The sequence below is a fragment of the Castanea sativa genome, chromosome 1 (assembly GCF_040712315.1).
Source record: "Castanea sativa cultivar Marrone di Chiusa Pesio chromosome 1, ASM4071231v1".
In the NCBI taxonomy this organism is placed as follows: domain Eukaryota; kingdom Viridiplantae; phylum Streptophyta; class Magnoliopsida; order Fagales; family Fagaceae; genus Castanea; species Castanea sativa.
The window spans coordinates 34,333,798-34,353,955 of NC_134013.1; the positions used below are offsets into that span (position 1 = coordinate 34,333,798).

The 20,158-nt window shown below is 33.4% G+C and overlaps 1 protein-coding gene across 1 annotated transcript; it reads left to right on the forward strand.

Annotated features, from left to right (window-relative positions):
* Window positions 1-317: 317 nt before the first annotated feature.
* On the forward strand, window positions 318-17,909 carry LOC142622527 (laccase-14-like). The gene is made up of 8 exons (XM_075796015.1): window positions 318-422; window positions 576-727; window positions 2,242-2,370; window positions 12,695-12,810; window positions 14,937-15,062; window positions 15,235-15,826; window positions 17,320-17,672; window positions 17,776-17,909. Exons 1-8 carry the CDS (start codon window positions 318-320, stop codon window positions 17,907-17,909), a joined length of 1,707 nt encoding a protein of 568 aa, XP_075652130.1.
* The last annotated feature ends 2,249 nt before the right edge of the window (window positions 17,910-20,158 follow it).

A 20,158-nucleotide genomic window follows, 5' to 3' on the forward strand; every position in this document is an offset into this window, starting at 1 on the left:
TAATCCCATTAATTAATTGCAAAGTGTCTCGATTAAGCATCATTTAGTATGTAAAAAAAAATCAACTTTCCTCATAATAAAAAATTAGATGGCCCACGGCTAATGAAAAGGAATCTTAGTAATGATGCGTGTTTTTATGAAGGTTACAGGGAGCAGGCACATTTACAAATCACAGAAATAACATTTTAAATTATTTTCGGTGGCAAGATTAGTAGGCTATAAATAGGTCCTAATGCCATGTTGACAGTCACACAAATAAAAACGCCAGAAACAAAGAGTGATTTTTCTTTGTTAATTTGGTAAGAATCGATAGAGAAATGGGACTAAAGAATATGAGTTTGATCCTAGCATTTCTAGGATTTGTTTTTCTGCAAGGTTTGCTCGTTTGCACTGCTTCTAATGTCCACCACTACAGTTTTATTGTAAGTTTCCTCTATATTCTTGATCCTTGTAAAATTTATTGGACACAAACCTTATGAAGTGTGTGTGCCTGCAAAAAAAAGTCTCTTATATATTCATTATGGAAAAGTATTGATTATGGTATTTGATTTAAATATTATGCATTCTGGTTGCAGGTGAAGAACACATTTTTTGAAAGACTTTGTAGCAACAAGACAATGCTTACTGTAAACGGCAGGTTCCCTGGACCAACAATTCATGTCCACAAAGGCGATAGGGCTTATGTCAATGTCCACAATGAAGCAAGTTATGGTGTCACTATTCACTGGTGATGATGGCTCCCCCCCCCCCCCCTCTCTCTCTGCACACACACACACAATATAGACCATCAAACCAATTTGGAGAAAAAAAAAAAAAAAACCTTACTTTAAATTGTGCATTTGGACCCTTTTTTTTTTTGTTGAGAAGAGGACTATTTTTTTTTTATTGAAAGTTTAATTGGTGAAAGTTGATAGAACAATAGAAAAATGAGGTTCTAAAATTTATACATAGAGTTTTTATTTTATTTTATTTAAAATGTGTTCCCATGCATGTTGGATCAAATTAACATTTGAAGCGATAGGTCCTTCATTCATTTTTGGCTTGACTTCTCCCCAACTCTTAAGGTCAAAGTTGGTATTTGATTCCAAAACAGCAAAGTTATACTCAATATGATATATATTTGAATTTAACAGTTAAAAGTTTATTAAAAATTTAAAAAAAAAAAGAGACTAAATTAATATACATGTGAACTTGTAAATTAATTTAACTGTATACATATAAATTTTCACAAAATAGGAAACAAATTATTGCATAGAGAAGAAATGTTAACAATTTTGAAGGAAATTGCATTGTTCTTTTATTTTTGTATATTTTCTGTTTTATCAAAAGTATTGCTTCCTTTTCTTTTCTTTTTTCCTATTTACCATAAAATGAAATAGAATAGAAAAAAAAATCCACTGGTTTCACTGTATTTCAAACTATGGCTCCATGATAATAGTCAATTAATATATATTTTTTAGATTCAATAGAATTTCAACCTATGGTTTCATGATAATTGTTTATTAAGAAAGTTTACTAGTTGAGCTAATTAGAATCTACGTTAATAAATTATTAGTTATTATTGTGTATTTTTGGATGACCGGGGCAATTCCATGGTTGACCCAAGTGCTCCTCCATTAGCCACTCTTAGAGTTCGTTTGAAACAACTTATTTAGCTGAAATTGAAATTTTTTTACTGAAAGTATTATAAACAAAGTTAAAAGTTTGTTGAAATAGTATAATATAATCCATGAATAATATCCAAATGTGTAATAGGACACATGAATAGTAGCAAAATAGTAAAAAAAAAGTTGTTTTTATAAACCAATACCAAATGCAACCTTAAAAATACAAATGAAATAGAAAGAAAGTGATACATATATGCAAGCCGTTGACATTATTCGGTTACCATGCTATAAATAAATAATGATGGGTCTAGTTTCGTCCAAGAAAAATTCAAAAACATACTACTTTTTAACTAAACAACAAAATTATATAACATTTTCCAAGACTTTAGAGTCTTATAGTTAGATGATATTATCTCAATTTCCTAATGAGGATAACTTGTGTTTATATCCCCTCCCTCACTTATTGTAATAATAATAATAATAATAATAATAATAATAATAAATAAGTTCATGTAGATATTATACAGCTTTATACATTAGTTTTCAATATCACAAAGCATGATATGATGTGCCATCTAGTGTTCATCAACAAATACCATAAAAACTCATGAATACTTTTAACTTTTTTTTATAGGCATGGAGTGAAACAACCAAGAAATCCATGGTCAGATGGTCCTGAGAACATTACACAATGTCCCATCAAACCTGGAAAAAATTTTACTTATGAGGTCATATTTTCAGATGAAGAAGGAACTCTGTGGTGGCATCACTACAAAAAAGATAGCTATTTGCGACGAAACTTTTTCGACGATTACAAAAAGCCATCGTAAAAACTAGCTTTTTCGACGGCAAGTCTCTTCCATTGACAATGACTCGTCAAATATCAACACATTTGTGATGGCAAAATGAGTCTGTCGTAGATGTCTATTATTTTTGTCGAAAATGTGATTTTTTTTGGAGGGAAATGTTCCCGCCTTACTTTTTACGACGGTATAAAAATGTTTGTCGCTAGTAAGGTATTATTTATGATGACTAAACAAAAACCGTCGGAACTATTTACACTTGTGATGGCTTTGGTACATCGAAAATACAAAATATATATTTTTTATGGTGTTAGTATTTGTGACAAACAATCTTCCATCATAAATATAAAAGAGAGTATTATTTACGACGACAGAATAAACACCGTCGGCACTATTAACACTTGTGACGGCCTTTGTGCATCGAAAATACAAAAAATATATTTTTTATGGTGTTATTATTTGTGACAAACATGATTCCATCGTAAATATAAAAAAAATGTATTAGTGACAGACATGAAGCCATTGAAAATGCTAAATTATTTTGGAGGGAAAATTCCCCCCTTACTTTTCACATTTGTGACGCACATTTATTCATCGCAATTTTTTTTTTTTTTAATTGAGATTGTATTTATGACAAACATGCTAACTGTCATAAATAGTTAATTTGCTTTGAAAGAAAGAAGGTATACTTTATAATTTGGCAGCAAATTTATTTTTCTTTACCGCCACCCTCTCCCTCCTACACCCACCCCTCTCAAAATTTAGAATTTGGCGGCAAAAAATTTAAAATTCAGATCATCACAAAAAAAAAAAAAAATTATACTTTAAAATTTTATAATTGACCCTTATAAATTTGTCGAAAAAAAAATTCAAAAAATAAAATAAAGTTGGTACAACAATGGGAACAAACCCATCTTCTCAACAAAAAAAAAAAAAAAAAAAAAAGTTAAATTTAAAAAGCCCAAAAATATAGGAAATTCCTTTTAGGTAAACATATCCCTAATTACCAAAAAAAAAAAAAAAAAAAGCCCAAACCTTTCTTCCTCAACAAATCCCTAACTCTCAGTACAAAAACCAAAAACTAGAAAAATAAAAAACACAACGTTGTCTTACAATTACTCCCTTGTGTCGTTAGTATCTTTGCTTATCTCTGCATCATCGTTCTCCATACTTACTGAAATCCAATTGCGTTGTTGAGCCACTGGTATATATCACTTACTCCCTCTCACTCTCTTTGTTTGCACTTTAGTTTTTTGTACAGTTTTAAGTTATACTGCACTGCACGGATTAAATGAATCCACTGAGTAAATATACAGTGATGGTTGGGTGTTGAGTCAAAAAGCTAACAAATGAATGGCTGAAAGTTTTTTTATTAAAAAAAATATTTGAATGAATGATTGGTGCTTGTGTATTGATTTGGTGGATATATAATAATATAATATTAGTTAGTGTACCGTTTGAACCATTCTTTGTCTGTGAAACTGCAGGGAGACTTGATGAATATATAGTACTATTGACCACTTTTCAATAAGTATTTGTTGAAGTTTTAATAATAGTATTTGTGTTGTGGATATATAATAATATATGTGCACCATTAAAAGTAAATTTAGCCTTCTTTTTTTTTTTTTTTTGCGCTAAACTTTAGCAATTTGTTAAGAAAATTTTGCAGCTTCTCTCTATGCTTAAAGCACAAAGTATAGAAAAAGATTAAGGGGGTGTTTGGTAGAATAGTTTGAAAAATGTTGTTTGTAGTTTTTTTAAAAAAATGTGGGTGAAAAAGTGTGTAAAAATATGCGTGATGTTATTTAAAATGTAAAAATGTGAGTTTGAAATGGGTACCAAACAGACCCTAAAGTACTGAACATAGAAAAATATGCGGTAATAATGCTGAAGTAGGGGACTTGATGAAAAAGAAAAACTCTTTTGCACTTGGGCTTTGAGTTCTGACATGCCACCATGAAAAAAAAAAAAAAAAAAAAAAAATTATTGTTTTTCCCGTAAGGCCATGTGCCTACTGTAATTGGACTTATCACCTTAAAAGATCATAATGGTGGCAGGTGATAAGGGAAAAAAAATGGTATCTATAGAAGCTTTAGGTGATTTGATTTAGATAATATATATTGTTATGTGTCTAGTTTTTGTCCTTATCTCAAAAGTGATGGCAGGTGGCAAAAAGTAAAGTGTGTGTGTGTGGGTATATATATATATATATATATATATATAAATGTTTTGAATATGTGGATTTTTTGTGTGAGTTAATAATGAAGAAATTATTTGTTTCTTTTAGCAGTCTCTCTTTTGATCGGGTACTATTATTAGTGCATGTTATTTGTATATAATTATTCAATTAAGTTAGTGGACCTTTAAAATTTAATTAAGTTTTTCATGTTAGTTAGTTTACAATATATTTAGATGTAGTGTTGTTAATTTAGTGCTTTTGTTTTTAACTTTTATAATAAGTTTATCTATCACAATTTAGCCAGGAATAATTGTTAATATTTATGTCATTTTTGAAGGGTGTAGATATAATGCCGGTTGATAAATCTTGGATCAGTCTTTCTAGTAGGTCATGTGAGGAATATATAAATGGAGTAATAGAATTTGTTGATTATGCATTTCAACGTGTCAAAGATGAAGATATGAAGATAAAATGTCCTTGTAATGATTGTAACAATAGATATAGAAGAACACGAGTTGAGGTTACAAGAGACCTCTTATGGAAAGGGATGAGGCGTGATTATACTAGATGGCATCTCCATGGAGAGGGAAATAGTGATGAGGATGAGGAAGGTAGTGATGAGGATGAGGATAATAGTAGTGATGATGAACAAAGTATTGATGATATCCATAATATGATACGGGATGCTTATTCTCATATGAGAGATGTTGAGGAAACAAGTGGGAGTGAATCGCAAGATCCAAATGAAGAAGCAAAGGAGTTTTATAGATTGGTTAAAGAGGCAGACCAACCACTTTATTTGGGATGTAAAAAGTATTCCAATTTGTCCTTTATTGTCAAATTAATGCACATAAAGTGCAAGAATTCATGGAGCAACAACTCATTCACAATTTTGCTGGAGCTATTGAAGGATGCATTTCCAATGTGTGAAAAATTGCCCATATCCCACTATGGGGCAAAGAAGATTGTTAGTGATCTTGGTCTAAACTATGAAAAGATCGATGCATGCAAAAATGATTGTATGCTATATTACAAGGAGCATTCTGGAAGCAGATAAGTGCTCGGTTGTCAAATCTCAAGATGGAAGTTAAATAGCAAAGGTGGTAAAAGGGATGCTAAAAAAGTCCCATGGAAGGTATTGCGATATTTTCCTCTTAAGCCGAGGCTACAAAGATTATTTATGTCATCAAAAACGGCGCCGGACATGAGATGGCACCATGAGAATCGTTCGATGATGGTGTACTAAGGCATCCCGCGAGCCGAGGCTTGGAAATCATTTGATCGAACACATGAGTCATTTTCCTTAGATCCTCGCAATGTAAGGCTTGGGTTAGCTACCGATGGCTTTAATCCTTTTGGAAACATGAGTGTTAGCTATAGTTGTTGGCCTGTTGTATTCCCTTACAACATTCCCCCGTGGATGTGTATGAAAGAGTCTTACCTATTCATGTCTCTACTTATTTCGGGCCAAATGGGTCCTGGCAATGATATTGATGTATTTTTAAGGCCATTAATTGATGAGTTAAAAGAATTATGGGAAAATGGTGTTGAAACCTATGATGCTTCAACACAAGAAAACTTTCAAATGAGAGTTGCATTAATGTGGACTATCAATGACTTTCCTACATACCTCAGGTCGGAGTACACAAGGGAATCTTGCATGCCCTTGTTATGGTAGTGAGACTTCTCATTGTAGGTTAAAGCATGGTAGCAAAATGTGCTATATGGGTCATCGTCAATTTCTTCCTCCTGACCACAAATGGCGATCACAGAAAGCACAGTTTGATGGTAAAAGAGAGAGAAAAAGGGGTACCAAAACGATTATCTGGTGATGATGTGCTAAATCAACTTGGTACTGCGCACCGGTAACACTAGGCAAGGCCGTTAAAAGGAAAAGGTTACCTGGACGTGGAAAGTGCCACAATTGGAAGAAGCGTAGTATTTTCTTTGATTTGCCGTATTGGAGAACATTGTTGTTGCGTCATAATTTATATGTGATGCACATTGAGAAAAACATATGTGATAGTGTGATGGGGACAGTATTAGATATTGATAAGAAAAGTAAAGATTCCTTAAATGCTAGGCTCGATCTAAAAATGATGGGTATACGAAAGGAATTTCATCCTAAAGATGGGAAGACTACTTTTCCTCGTGCTTGTTATACACTCTCAAAAGATGAGAAAAAGTTTGTGTTTCAGTGGTTGCAAAATGTAAAGGTTCCAGATGGTTACTCCGCAAATTTGTCTCGGTGTGTGAATGTAGGAGAACAAAAGATTTTTGGTATGAAAACTCATGACTGTCATGTCTTCTTGGAGAGATTACTCCCTCTTGTAGTGCGCAAATTATTACCTAAAAAGGTATCTGATGCTTTGATCAAGCTTAGTAATTTTTTAAAAGAATTATGCTCTAAAGTTTTACGGTTAGAGGACTTGGAGCATATGGAGCACACAATTCCTATAATTCTTTGTAAGCTAGAAAGAATTTTTCCACCTGCTTTCTTTGATGTAATGGTACACTTGCCAATTCATCTACCTTGGGAAGCTAAAGTTGCCGGTCCAGTGCAATATTGATGGATGTATCCGATTGAAAGGTAAAATGAATTTTTTTTTAAAATTTATAAGTGAAAGCTAAAATGAGATATTATTTACAATATAGTTTTTTTTAATTACTCATATTAATTTGATGCATCAATAGGTATTTGTGTAAACTCAAGGGCTATGTTTGTAACAAGGCACACCCAGAAGGGTTGATTGCAGAAGGGTATGTGGCGGATGGTTGTCTAACATTTTGCTCACGGTATCTAATTGGGATCAAAACAATATTTAATTGACCTGAGCAAAATGATGATTGATGTCCAGCAACATGTGATGATACCCCTTGATTACCAATATTCTCTAGGAGAGGCCGCCCTTCTGGGAAGAGTGTAGTACGAGAATTAAACAAAACTGATTACTATGTGGCATCACTTTATGTCCTACAAAATTGTGATGAGATTGAGCCCCTTGTTTAGTGAGACTTACTTCTTGTACATCAACTCTTTAATATTCTTGTATAAACTTTGAAGATTGACTATTATGATATCTTATATGTAGAGAACATAGGATCATCCTTGTAGACTTAGGTGTCAATGTTGACAAGATGCATAGACATGAGTTCATTTTTTCGTTCAAAGAAAGGGTACAATCACATTGGTCCATCCATTTTTTTTAAATTAATTACTTAAGCAGGATTCTTACATTATTTTTATATCTTTGTAGATCACAAAACTTTATAATGATGGAAACGAGCAAGTTGATGAGCATATGCGATCATTGGCTTAGGGTCCAAATAAACGAGCTACACACTACACTTGTTACAGTGTCCATGGGTTTAGGTTCTGTACTAAACAACGTGATGATGGTAAAAAAACACAAAATAGCAGTGTTATGGTGAGAGGGGAATATCAAAATATGTCTTATTATGGATTGATAACAGACATTATCGAACTCCGTTACACAAAGGGTAATTCTGTTGTTTTGTTTAAATGTGATTGGTATGATGTAGCTCGAGAAGGAATTGGTTATAAGCTAGATTGTCATGGGATCACTAGTATTAATAGAACACGTAAGCTAAACACACAAGAGCCATTTGTGTTAGCGTGCCAAGTAGTACAAGTTTACTATGTAAATTGTATAAAAGATCCAGCATGGAGCGTTGTGATTGAGACCAAGCCAATAAATCTTTATGACATGCTTGCAAATGAAGAAGAGCCTTATCAAGAAGAAGAGGTTCAAAGATTCAATACACATGTGGCCAAAGCAAATGAAGAAGATGATGAGATGAACTAGAGTAGATGGGCTTTAATTCTATGCAAGAACCTACTACACAGGTATATTTATATATTTTTTAGTATAATCAACATTAATTTTTTTTGCTATTTTCTTGAGGTTGTTGAAATAAGTTGTAAAGTTGCTCATTATAGATTTCAATTATTAGGATAGCTAAATTTAGATTAAAAATATGTTATTTAAATTAGTATTCTTTGATGTTGATAATACCATTGTTATTCATTGTGGAGGATTGTTGTTGATGTTGTTAAATTAATACGTTTCAATATCTTTATTATGTATTGTAAATATAATTTGCACGATCATAATTTTTTTGTATACTTATTTAGTTTAATCAAAATATTGCGGACCAATACTGTTTGGATGAGGAAATCAAAACGTGGACGAAAACACGAGAAGATGGCTCTTAGAAGGAGAATACTGATTCAGATGATGATTGATCTTCCAATATTTATGTTTTCAAGTTTGGTGAAGGATATTATAGCTTTCAAGTAGACGATTTAATATTTTTTATTCTATTTCGTAGAGGTTTTAATATTTTTTAATTGCATTATGCACTTTTTAGATTTTGAAAATTATGGATTTGCTTTAAAAGAAAGAATGTATTAGTAATGGAATTGGATCCCTCCCAATAAATAATATTTGCAATGGACCTACACCATCGACATTAGTAATTTTTTTAAAACAAATCAACACCCACGGGGAAAAACAAACCCGGAGTCAAAGAGAGAGTGATACGATGATTCTTTTCCCCACTCTCTTAGCAACCTAACGAGACACAAAAAATTATCATCTCCTCCAATTTCGTAACCCTTTACCCGGACCCGATGCGCTGACCCACATGCTCGAATCGGGCGGCGACGGAGCTCCGATGCGGTGATGCTAGTTACGTGCGATGGAGGTGATGCATGTGCCGATCTACTTCGAGTGCTAAGACGGGCACGACGACATGAAGAGAGTCCCCAAGGAATTCATGAACTCAATCAAGAAGAACAAGGTGGGTTTCTGGGTAGATCGAAGAAAGAGTTTTTTTTTATTTGGCCATGGGTGTCTAGGTTTGGAGTTTAGTGTCTTTTGCCATGGGTCTCTTGGTTAGAAGCAGAGGGTTTGGAGTGGAGCAAATCAAAGATAGAAACAGAGAGTGAGAGAATTCAAGGGGCAGAGAGAGATATTTGGGTTAGGTTTGTGGGTTTGGTTTTTTTTATATTTTATTTTGTTTTTTATAATAGGTTTTATATTTAGTAGAGTATTAGGTTGCTTTATTTTTCCTTTTTTTTTTTTGTCTAAAATTCGAAATTCAAAATTTGTGACTAAGAAAATTTTAGAAAATTGTTATAAATTTTTTTATCAAATTAAAAAATTGACTAAGCATTTTTGTTTTTTTTTTTTCTAGTTTAAATTAAAATCAAGAAATTAATTTTTTTTTGTTTTTATTTTTTTATTAATTTATATATTGATGTGGCATTTTAAATGCTGACATGGCATTGAAAAAATGACAAATCAAACTTTTTAATATTATTTTATTAGTCATGTCAGCATTTATTATGTACACAGTACATCCTGTTTACCACTTCAGCTTTTCCGTAATTGGGTTGACGGTATGGACCATTTTAAAAACGATTTTAAAAAGTCAAGGACTGACCTAGGAGCAAAATCAGTTTAGGGACCAAATCGAGAAATAGCCCAAAATGTAGGGACCAAGAGTGCATTTACGCCTTAATTAAAATACTGACGTGTCATTTAAAAAATGCCAAATAATTTTTTAATCATATTTTAATAGTCACGTCAGCGTTAAATTAGCATCACGTTAGCAAGCAGGGCACTCCGTCTGCCACATAAGAGGCTTCCGTTAGTGGGTTGACGGTAGGGACCATTTCAAAATGGGAATTGACCCAAAATGTAGGGACGAAATGGGTTTTGATTAGTATTTTAAGATTTTCTTGGTTTTCATGTTTTTATCAATGTATTGGATATTTTTAGTGATTGAAGTTTCATTATATGCAGATATGACATGCATCCATCTTGTGCCATAGTCAGATTTAGAAGAATGGATGCGAACCAAGTCCAATCGAATGTTTCAGGTCGATGCATATGAAAAAGGATGGTGTTACTTTTGCCAGTGAAAAAGCACAAAAATTATATGTATGTTATTATTATTACTATTATTATTTTTAAATGTATTTTTGAATTTAAAGTTTGTATATATCTAATAACAGCATAAATGTTGTTTTAGGAAAAAATGGATGCAAGGAAATCAGAGGTTGCATCTCAGGGTGAGATTGTTAATGATAGTCAAATATTCTTTGAAGTGACTGCACCTCCTACTCGTGGTCGTGTGCTTGGCATGGGTGCCGGTGTCAAGCCTAGAGATGTGTATGGCCCAAGTTCATCTAGCCAGTGTAGTAAGCGATGTCAAGCGGATCGCTTAAAAGAAAAGGAGGATTTTGAGCTTCGTTTTAAAGAAGCAGAGGATAAAAGTTCTGCTGAGAAAATGGAATTGCAGGGAAAAATTGATCAATTGAAAGAGGAAATGCCTCATATGATAGCAAATGCTTTGAAAAAGATGGGCTTTAATTCTATGGAAGAACCTACTACACAGGTATATTTATATTATTTTCAGTATAATCAACATTAATATTTTTTGCTATTTTCTTGAGGTTGTTGTAATAAGTTGTAAAATTGCTCATTATAGATTTCAATTATTTGGATCGCTAAATTTAGATTAAAAAAGTGTTATTTAACTTAGTATATCTTTACCTATCCATGCAAAGTACATGATTTGTATGTAGTGTTTGTTAAGAAAATGTTATTAATGTGATTATTGGTGGGAAATTTATTCTTTGAAGTTCTCATTCACAAAAGAGCTACAAGGTTTTTGTTAGTAAGGATCCTATATTCTATGATGTTGATAATACCGTTGTTATTCATTATGGGGATTGTTGTTGATGTTGTTAAATTAATACGTTTAAATATCTTTATTATGTATTGTAAATATAATTTGCATAGTCATAATTTTTTGTATTCTTATTTAGTTTAATCAAAATATTGCAGACCAATGCTAGAGAAGGAAATCAAAATGTGGACGAAAACACAGAAGATGACTCTGAGGAGGAAGGTGACTCAGATGGCTTTCAGAAGGAGAATACTGACTCAGATGATGATTGATCTTCCAATATTTATGTTTTCAAGTTTGGTGAAGGATATTATAGCTTTCATGTAGACGCTTTAATTAATATTTTTTATTCTATTTTATAGACGTTTTATTTTTTTTTATTGCATTATGCACTTTCTAGATTTGGACAATTATGGATTTGTGCTTGTTATTTGAATTGAAAAACTTTTGGGAGATTTATGTTTCCTCGCAATTAAAATATTAGCAATGATCTCTCTTTTATTATTGACAGAGTTATTTTGTTGCAAATAATGTATTACTGACATGGTGAATAGGTTTCAATAATGGTCAAAGTTCATTGAAAAAGGTATATGGTCACATTGATAATGTATTGTTGATGAAAAACCAATTATTTTACAATGGCTTTTAGTCGTTGAAAAACTACTTTAACGACGACTATAGTTTATCACAAAAGTTATTTTTGACAACAAACCAAGTATTTATGACAGCTTTTATTCGTCAAAACAAGGGCATTAACAACGGCCTTAGTTCGTCGTAGAAAGTATTTGGTTGTTTGACTTTCTCGTATGAGGTTACATTGTCGACAACAAACCAAGTACTTACGACAGCTTTTATTCGTCAAAACAAGGGCATTAACAACAACTTTAGTTTGTCGTAGAAAGTATTTGGTCATTTGACTTCCTCGTATGAAGTTACATTGTCGACGACAAACCAAGTAATTACGACAACTTTTATTCATCAAAAAAAGGTATTAACAACGGCCTTAGTTCGTCGTAGAAAGTATTTGGTCATATGACTTCCTCATATAAAGTTGTATTGTTGATGACAAATGAAATAACTACGATGGCATTTTGTCATCGAAACTATGCATTAACGACGGCCAAATCTCATCACAAAAGGTATTTGGTCGTTCAACTTCCTCGTATGAAGTTGAATCTACAACGGCAATTATCAAGTACTTACGACGGAGTTGTGCTATCGAAAATGAGTGTTAGCAACGGTCTCGTCGGTAATATAGTATTACCGACAAGGCTTTTTCCGACGGCAGTCGACGGCCTTTTACCGTCGGTAATACTAATTTGCGATGGCTTTTTATGTTGTTGCGATGAACTCTGGCCATCACTAATAGCAATCTTTTTTGTAGTGCATGCACATAGTGATTGGACACGTGCCACAGTCCATGGTGCCATTGTAATTTTACCTAAGGCCAAAACCACTTATCCATTTCCCAAGCCTGCTGCGGAACAAGTACTCATACTTGGTAAGAGCAATGCTAGGGACAATTTTTTTTTTTCACTACAAAATATGGTGACAAGTAATAATTGGAATAAAATAACTTTGCCCCAATTACTTTAATATGAATCCACCACTAATACTAATTTTGCTTTGCCCCCAATTATAACAAACAATGTCAGCAGTTGAAAAAACCAATTGTGAAAATTTTTGAAAACTTTCCCCATACTTCAAAATTGGTCCAATAACTCCACGCCAAACCCAAACATGTTAATAGCATATAACATATTGCATACCTTAATAATTGGGAAATGTAAAGTTGTAATTTTCAACTATGTTTTATGTTGGCTTTATTCCATGACAAAAAGTGTTGTATTTGCTTTAATTTGTTCCTTGTATTTTGTGGAATTTTATTGTATTGGGTTTAGTATTAAGTTGGTGAAGAATCGAGCATAAAATGAAGAATCAGTGGATTTCGCGATTGTCTCACTAGAAGCTAACCCGTGAAAGAGCCACGTGAGAAGCATATGCTGGAAGTTGAAGAGTCGTGCCAGTTTGGAGGATTTCATGAGTGTTTTGCAGGTACGACCTTCCCTCGAGATACTTGCGAAACTCTCTGCTTGGAGGATTTTAAATGTGACTTTCTTACCCACAAAAGTATGAGAGGCCATTCAGAGAGAAAAACCCTAGATAGGTTTTCAACAACACACACACTCATCTTTTAGAGAGAAAGTCCTTAGTGAAAAATCATTATAGCCTCTTCTCCTTTCCTCTCCCGTTGTTATACCTTGAGAGGATATTTGTACCCAAATACAACCCACACCCTTTTAGAGTGTAGAGAGTGTTTTGGAACTTGGAAAACTTTGGGGATTTTCCAAAAGAAGTCGGTTAGGCTTGTCGGATGCAATCAGGCATATTACAGGATCCGGAAAGTTAGAAAAGACACGGTTCCAAGAAGCCTTGTTGGAGTAGGAGTTTGGAGGGCTTAGGTACATTGGGTAGATTAGGCTTGGAGAGTCTCTTGCTATTCGTGTATCCCAACTTATTGTCTAGTGGATTGATTTACCGCTTGGAGGGCGGCGGAGAGGTTTTTTGCCGAGTTCTTCGGTTTTCTCTTCGATAACACATCGAAGTGTTATCTTGTGTTTGCATCTCTCTTCCCTACTCTTTTAACTTTCATTTTACTGCTGTGTTTTAATGAATATGGCTTAGAGTAGTTGTATTGTTTGTTCGCTCGCATTTTCTCTATTCCACACTTAGTTTAAGTTAGAGTAAAATCAACCGAGCCGTGATTTTTAATTTAAGGTCTAAAAAGCTCTTGTGTTTTCAACACAAATCCGAGCTTTCAAGAAATTTTGAGGGTTAGGATGAGGAATTTTTGCTTGGGAAGACTAGACTATAGTATCATAATTTAATTAATATACATGTCTACATGAATGCATACACATATGTAAGTTTAACATACATGTCTACATGAATGCATACACATGTAATTGTTTGTTTAAAAATATTAGAACATATTATGAAATTGTCATAAATTTGTAAACAATAGAGATATAAATTTCTAACCGAATAATTATTACACATAAATAATTATTTCATTATGTGATCTATTATTGCATATCAAACATATCCTAAAATTAGTACATTCTATCTACCCTCGCCTTTGTTTTCTCCTCCCATCATCCTTTGTCCCAAGCATATATTTATAGCTTTATTTTCATTTTACAAGATGAGTTTTGCTTAATTGAAAGTTCCAACCTTTTGAATATTTGAATTTAAAGTATCTAATTTTTTTTTAAGGACTCATAATTTTCAAGGAGCGGTTGAAAATTAAGAAAATTTAATTAATTGTTTATAGTCTTTTATATGAGGGTTAATTGATTTTATTATTATTTTAAATTGTCTAGTTCTGCCCTTGCATGTCCTAGCTATCTAAACTCTAAAGTGAAGTATTATGGGAAATTATTGTTCCACATTTTTTAATATAAACTTTATACACACATTGTTTATATTTTCACATTAGGTGTTCAAAATTTTCAAGAATGTTCATATATAACGCTTGATGACAAATGATATGTACGAAGACAGTATAAAGAGATTCCAACAATCAAAGCCCAAGTATTATATACCTAAATCTAAACCTTGTTGCAGGGGAATGGTTCAAGGGAGATGTGAAAGAGATAATAGATAATGCCACAGCTACCGGCAGTGATCCAAAACTATCAGATGCTTACACTATCAATGGACAACCAGGATTTCCAAACAATTGTTCTAATGGTATGAAAGATCGATGTATACTAAAATTGTTAATATTTAATGAAATGAGCATGTCATAGTCAGCTAATATTGGTCAGTAATGTAAGTGAAAAGAACTTGTACATCATTTTCTGATCATTAAAATTTCATGATGCAGATGCTTCATTTTTTTTTTTTTTTTTTGATGAACCAGATGCTTCATATAAACTTACAGTTGAGTATGGAAAAACATATCTTCTACGTCTAGTAAACGCTGTGATGAATGAAGAAATGTTCTTTGGAATCGCCAAACACAACTTCACAGTTGTGGCGCATGATGGTGCATACATAAAGCCCGTAACCACAAGTTACATCATGATAACCCCAGGACAAACAATGGATATTTTGGTCACAGCAAACCAGTCTCCAAGTCACTATTACATAGCAGCTACTCCTTTCTCTGACTCCTATGCTCAATTTGATAGTACCAATACTTCAGCTATTCTTCAGTACGCAGGCAATTATACACTTCCATCCTCTATTCCCTACCCGACCCTTCCTAATGTCACGGACCAGAATGCGGCAGACAACTTCACAACTCGCATAAGATCTTTGGCAAGTGCTGAACACCCAATTAATGTGCCCAAAAATATCAGCACACGAATTTTCATCGCAGTTTCCGTAAACCAAATACTTTGTGCTAACGCGTCGTGTGGGGGTTCAGGTGGTTATAGCAGGCTAGCTGCAAGCTTAAATAACGTAAGTTTTGTGACCCCATCCATTGATATACTACAAGCATACTACAGGTACTAGACCACTCTGTTTTATTTTTTCTCTCTTCCCTTTTTTGTTTAGCAAAATCTTCTACCGAGAAGGCTTAAAGTACAAGAATGAAAAATATGATACATTAAATTAAATTATTGCTAAAACTTAGGTAGAATTAATTAGGTTTCCAAGTTAAATTCAACATCTGACAATATTAAATTTAATTATCTTTAGAAAAGAAAATAATATTTTTGTTTTAGTAGTTAATATAATCATGTATGTATTTGAATTTAATTGAGAAAATTAATGTAATACATCTAAGGAGGTATTGTAATTTGCAAAGAATTTTTAAATTTTATTTGCTTTAGCATGAAATTATATGCAAAAGTAGTAATAATAATAAGAAAAGAACAAGAAAAAATTATAGTTCTTATTGTTATTGTTATGAGGAGCTACAGAAATCACTTTTCTTTTATAGCAAATAATAGAATAATGTTAGGTTCTAAATATTTAGGATTAAATGTTTAGATTATAAATTTTTGTATTTTGGCAAACCGTGTACAAAACATGTTTAGATTAGGTGTTAGACATTGCTCAAAAGTGTTCAAGTCAAGATTTAAAAACTGTCAAGCTATAGAAAAAAGAGTTCAATTTCTATGAAACTCGACCGATCAAAAGAAAGGTTCGACCAATTGAAAGTTGTATTCTGCAGATTTTAAATTAGGCTCAAAGCCCGTGAAAATGTTTAGGGTTTCAGCCCAACACTAATAGGTATAAAAGGAAAACTCTAAATACGTTTAGAAGCTCTTGGAAGTCTTGTAAGTTATTTATGCGAAATCTATGAGGTTTCTGTAACTTTCTAACTCTACAAGCATCTACCAGAACGAGATCTACAATTAAGAACTGGTAAAAACAAGTTGTTGCATAAAGATTTGCTACTGATAGTAATCTAAAACTTTTGAGTGAGATCTCAAAGTCACAAACGTGGGTGTTTGTGTGCAGAAAATTCAAATAGAAGAGTCCATGGAGTTGGAGCTGTACGTGGTTATATGAGTAAATTCTACAAGAGGTAGATTTAGATTTTAGGGAGAAAATCTATTATCTTTCATTCTATCATAGTGAATTTGTTTACCTTGAGGATAGTTTGGTTAAACCCCCCCTAGTTTTTTACCTTGAAACCATTGGTTTTATTGGTTTTCCTAGATCATCATATTGCTTGCCTTATTTACTTTTCTACCCTAAGTAATAATATGATTGCATGAGTTTAATTTAGATTTGAAAAATTAACCTAAATTACTACTTGACTAATTAATTAGGATAAACGAATCTAAGTATGCAGGGGTCTAAAGAGAACAAACAACATCTAGTCCCATAAATCTCACTTCTAGGAGAATGTGCAAGTATCACTAAATTATAAAATGATTTCAATTTTTATTTTTGTTATTGTAATTTTCTTTTCTTTTTTTTAGAATCAAAATGATTGTAACTTAGGCTTGTTAAGGAAAATTGCCTAATTTTTTTAAACTATACACAGGAGCTTGACAGGCGTTTTCGGAAGTGACTTCCCAAATCAGCCACCCTATGTTTTTAACTTCACAGGAGATGTGGGTAATAATACGTTATACCCAAGCCAAGGAGCAAAGGCAAGGTTGATAAATTATGGGGAAGCAGTGGAAATAGTGTTCCAAGGGACAAATGTTGGGAATGCAGAGAATCACCCATTGCATCTACATGGTTTTAGCTTCTATTTAGTTGGGACAGGTTATGGAAATTTCAATGCTACCTCTTCCCCAAGTACTTACAATCTGAATGATCCACCAGAAGTTAACACCTTTGGAGTTCCTAAGAATGGATGGGCCACGATTAGATTTTTTGCTAATAATCCAGGTAATCTCTCTCTCTCTCTCTCTCTCTCTCTCTCTCTCTCTCTCTCTCAAAATATAATTAGTGTACCACTTTTTTGATAACATGGGTGACATCTATTTTTCAGGAGTGTGGTTTATGCATTGTCATTTGGAAAGGCACGCAAGCTGGGGTATGGACACTGTCCTCATTGTGAAGAATGGAACAACCGCAAAAACAAGCCTTCTGCCACCTCCAACTAATTTGCCTACTTGTTCATAGTTTGGAAAATTTTTGGATTCAATCTCTAATAAGGACTTGTACAATGGAAAGTGACTTGGATTTGGTCTTTCAAGAAGCATTCATTGGTTGAAGTAATTTTACAGTCAACATTCTTTGAATAATGTCTGTGATACTTCCAAAAAAATGTTTGAGACACATTTCATTTATGTTGTACTCTATTAATTGGCAGGAATTGAAGGGTAAAATTTAAAATTCTTGAATGTTAAGAAAATTATATGAGAAGTCTTATTAAATTCCATGGTTCAAAAAAAATTTTAAAAAAAAAAAAAACTATAGTCTAATCACTAATGTTTTCTATCTTAAAAAGGGCTAATTAACATTTTCTCAATGTGTCATAAATGATAATTAACCCTTAAATGTTAGAAGCTAACATTGTGCTATATTACCATTGCGCACTCTTGGTATGATGGTCATTCTATGAGTATAAGTGGTATTGGGGTGTGGGGTGTAGAAGGTAAGGGTCGGGGTTCAAGTCTTCAAGAGGAAGGTTCACACACATATACACATAAATTAGAGGTCTTGGCATGCAACAAAGAGGCCCAAGATTAGGGAGATTTATATTGACTTTGTAGGATGTTGGATACTAGGTCCACAACATATTTGCTACCTTGGGCCCAAGGTTCTCCTTTTAAGAGGCCTTTGATTTTGAGCTTATGATAGCAACTAAGCTATGGTTCTATGAACCTTCCAAGTTAAGATATACCTTCGGACTTTGGGATAAGCCTCTTATATGTGAGAACTTCTTTTCTTTTCATCCCAATATTTTAGGGCATGCCATAACTTTGGGTTATCCTTTCAAAAATATTTTACATCTTCTATTTGTCCTTTAGAATTAGATCAATAAGTCACCCACAACTAGGTGAGCCATGATTCCAACCCTAGGCCTAAATGGACTGTAATGGATTGGTGGCAAACCGTTAATGTACTAAGGATTGTGAGTTTGTGGGATAAATTTCGGAAGATTTTGGCCCGAATGGAGTCGCCACCTTCCCACTCGTCACCAACCATTGGAAAGGGACAAAAGAACGTAGTGAAAGTACATGCAAACAATATTAATTAAGACTTTATTAAATTTAAGAAATGGAACACATTGGCATCAAATTCTCTATCCCTAGTGGAGTCACCACTGTGGACACAAGCACCCACGACATGGTTTCATCCTTGCGGTTGGGAAGTATGTCTTGGCCTAGGGTGGACCATGGCGGAGGGTGTAAATGGAGTTGTTGTGGGCACAACAGAAGGAGAGTTCGCCTCGGCCAAGTGGACTAAGGTGAAGAAAAGAAATGGAGTCACCACCTTGATTAGGTCTAGGAACTATATATATAGCGCCCTTCATGAAATGACTGATCTTACTACCAGAGTATAGGTTCAGAGTTTAGGTACGGCCTGGGAAGGTGTTAAGCACCTAAGACCGTTGACCCGTGGGTCAGCTTCCACTCATTGTGTTTTACGTCTTAATCTTGTTATAGGCATATTCAATATTGTCAGTCTAGACTCACACACACACACTAACATGCATCTAGCAAACAAGCATGACATTTCATCCCAAACCCTAGCATACATCTATCATGCATCTCATATCATATCCTAGCAAACATCTATCACACATAGCATTATATTACATCCAAGGCAGAAACATGTATATATCAAATCAAGGCAGAAACATAGGCATGGTAAGATTTAAGCAAACATGTGATTGCATTTAAACATCATCCCAACAAACATATTCATATTCATCATCAAAACATGTATTCCAATTGCATGTTCATATGAATGCATGACTTATCTCACTCCACCACAGCACCTATGCTTCAATGCATGATCATTTATAGGCATGTTCATGGCAAAACAAGGAAAGAATTAAAGGAACCCTAATCTAGCATGTGAAGGACAATCAAACAAACAAACACAGAAACAGAAACTAACAAGCATAATCTTAAGAGGAGCAAGGCAGAGGCATATTATATAAGAGAAATAAAGAAATAGAAAAAAATTAGGTTGGATTAGGGTTTTTGGGCTTGAGTATGCGTGTGCATACATAGGGCCAGCGTACGCAACCCAGTTGTATGCGTACGCATATTCACCCTAAACCTTAACCCAAAAACACAAGAACAAAGCAACTTAAAAATGAAAAACTAACAACCCAACATACTTCACATCAAAAGATAAAGAAAACCTAGACTAAGCGGACATATTATAACACAAAGATAAGTAGAAGAAACAAAAAT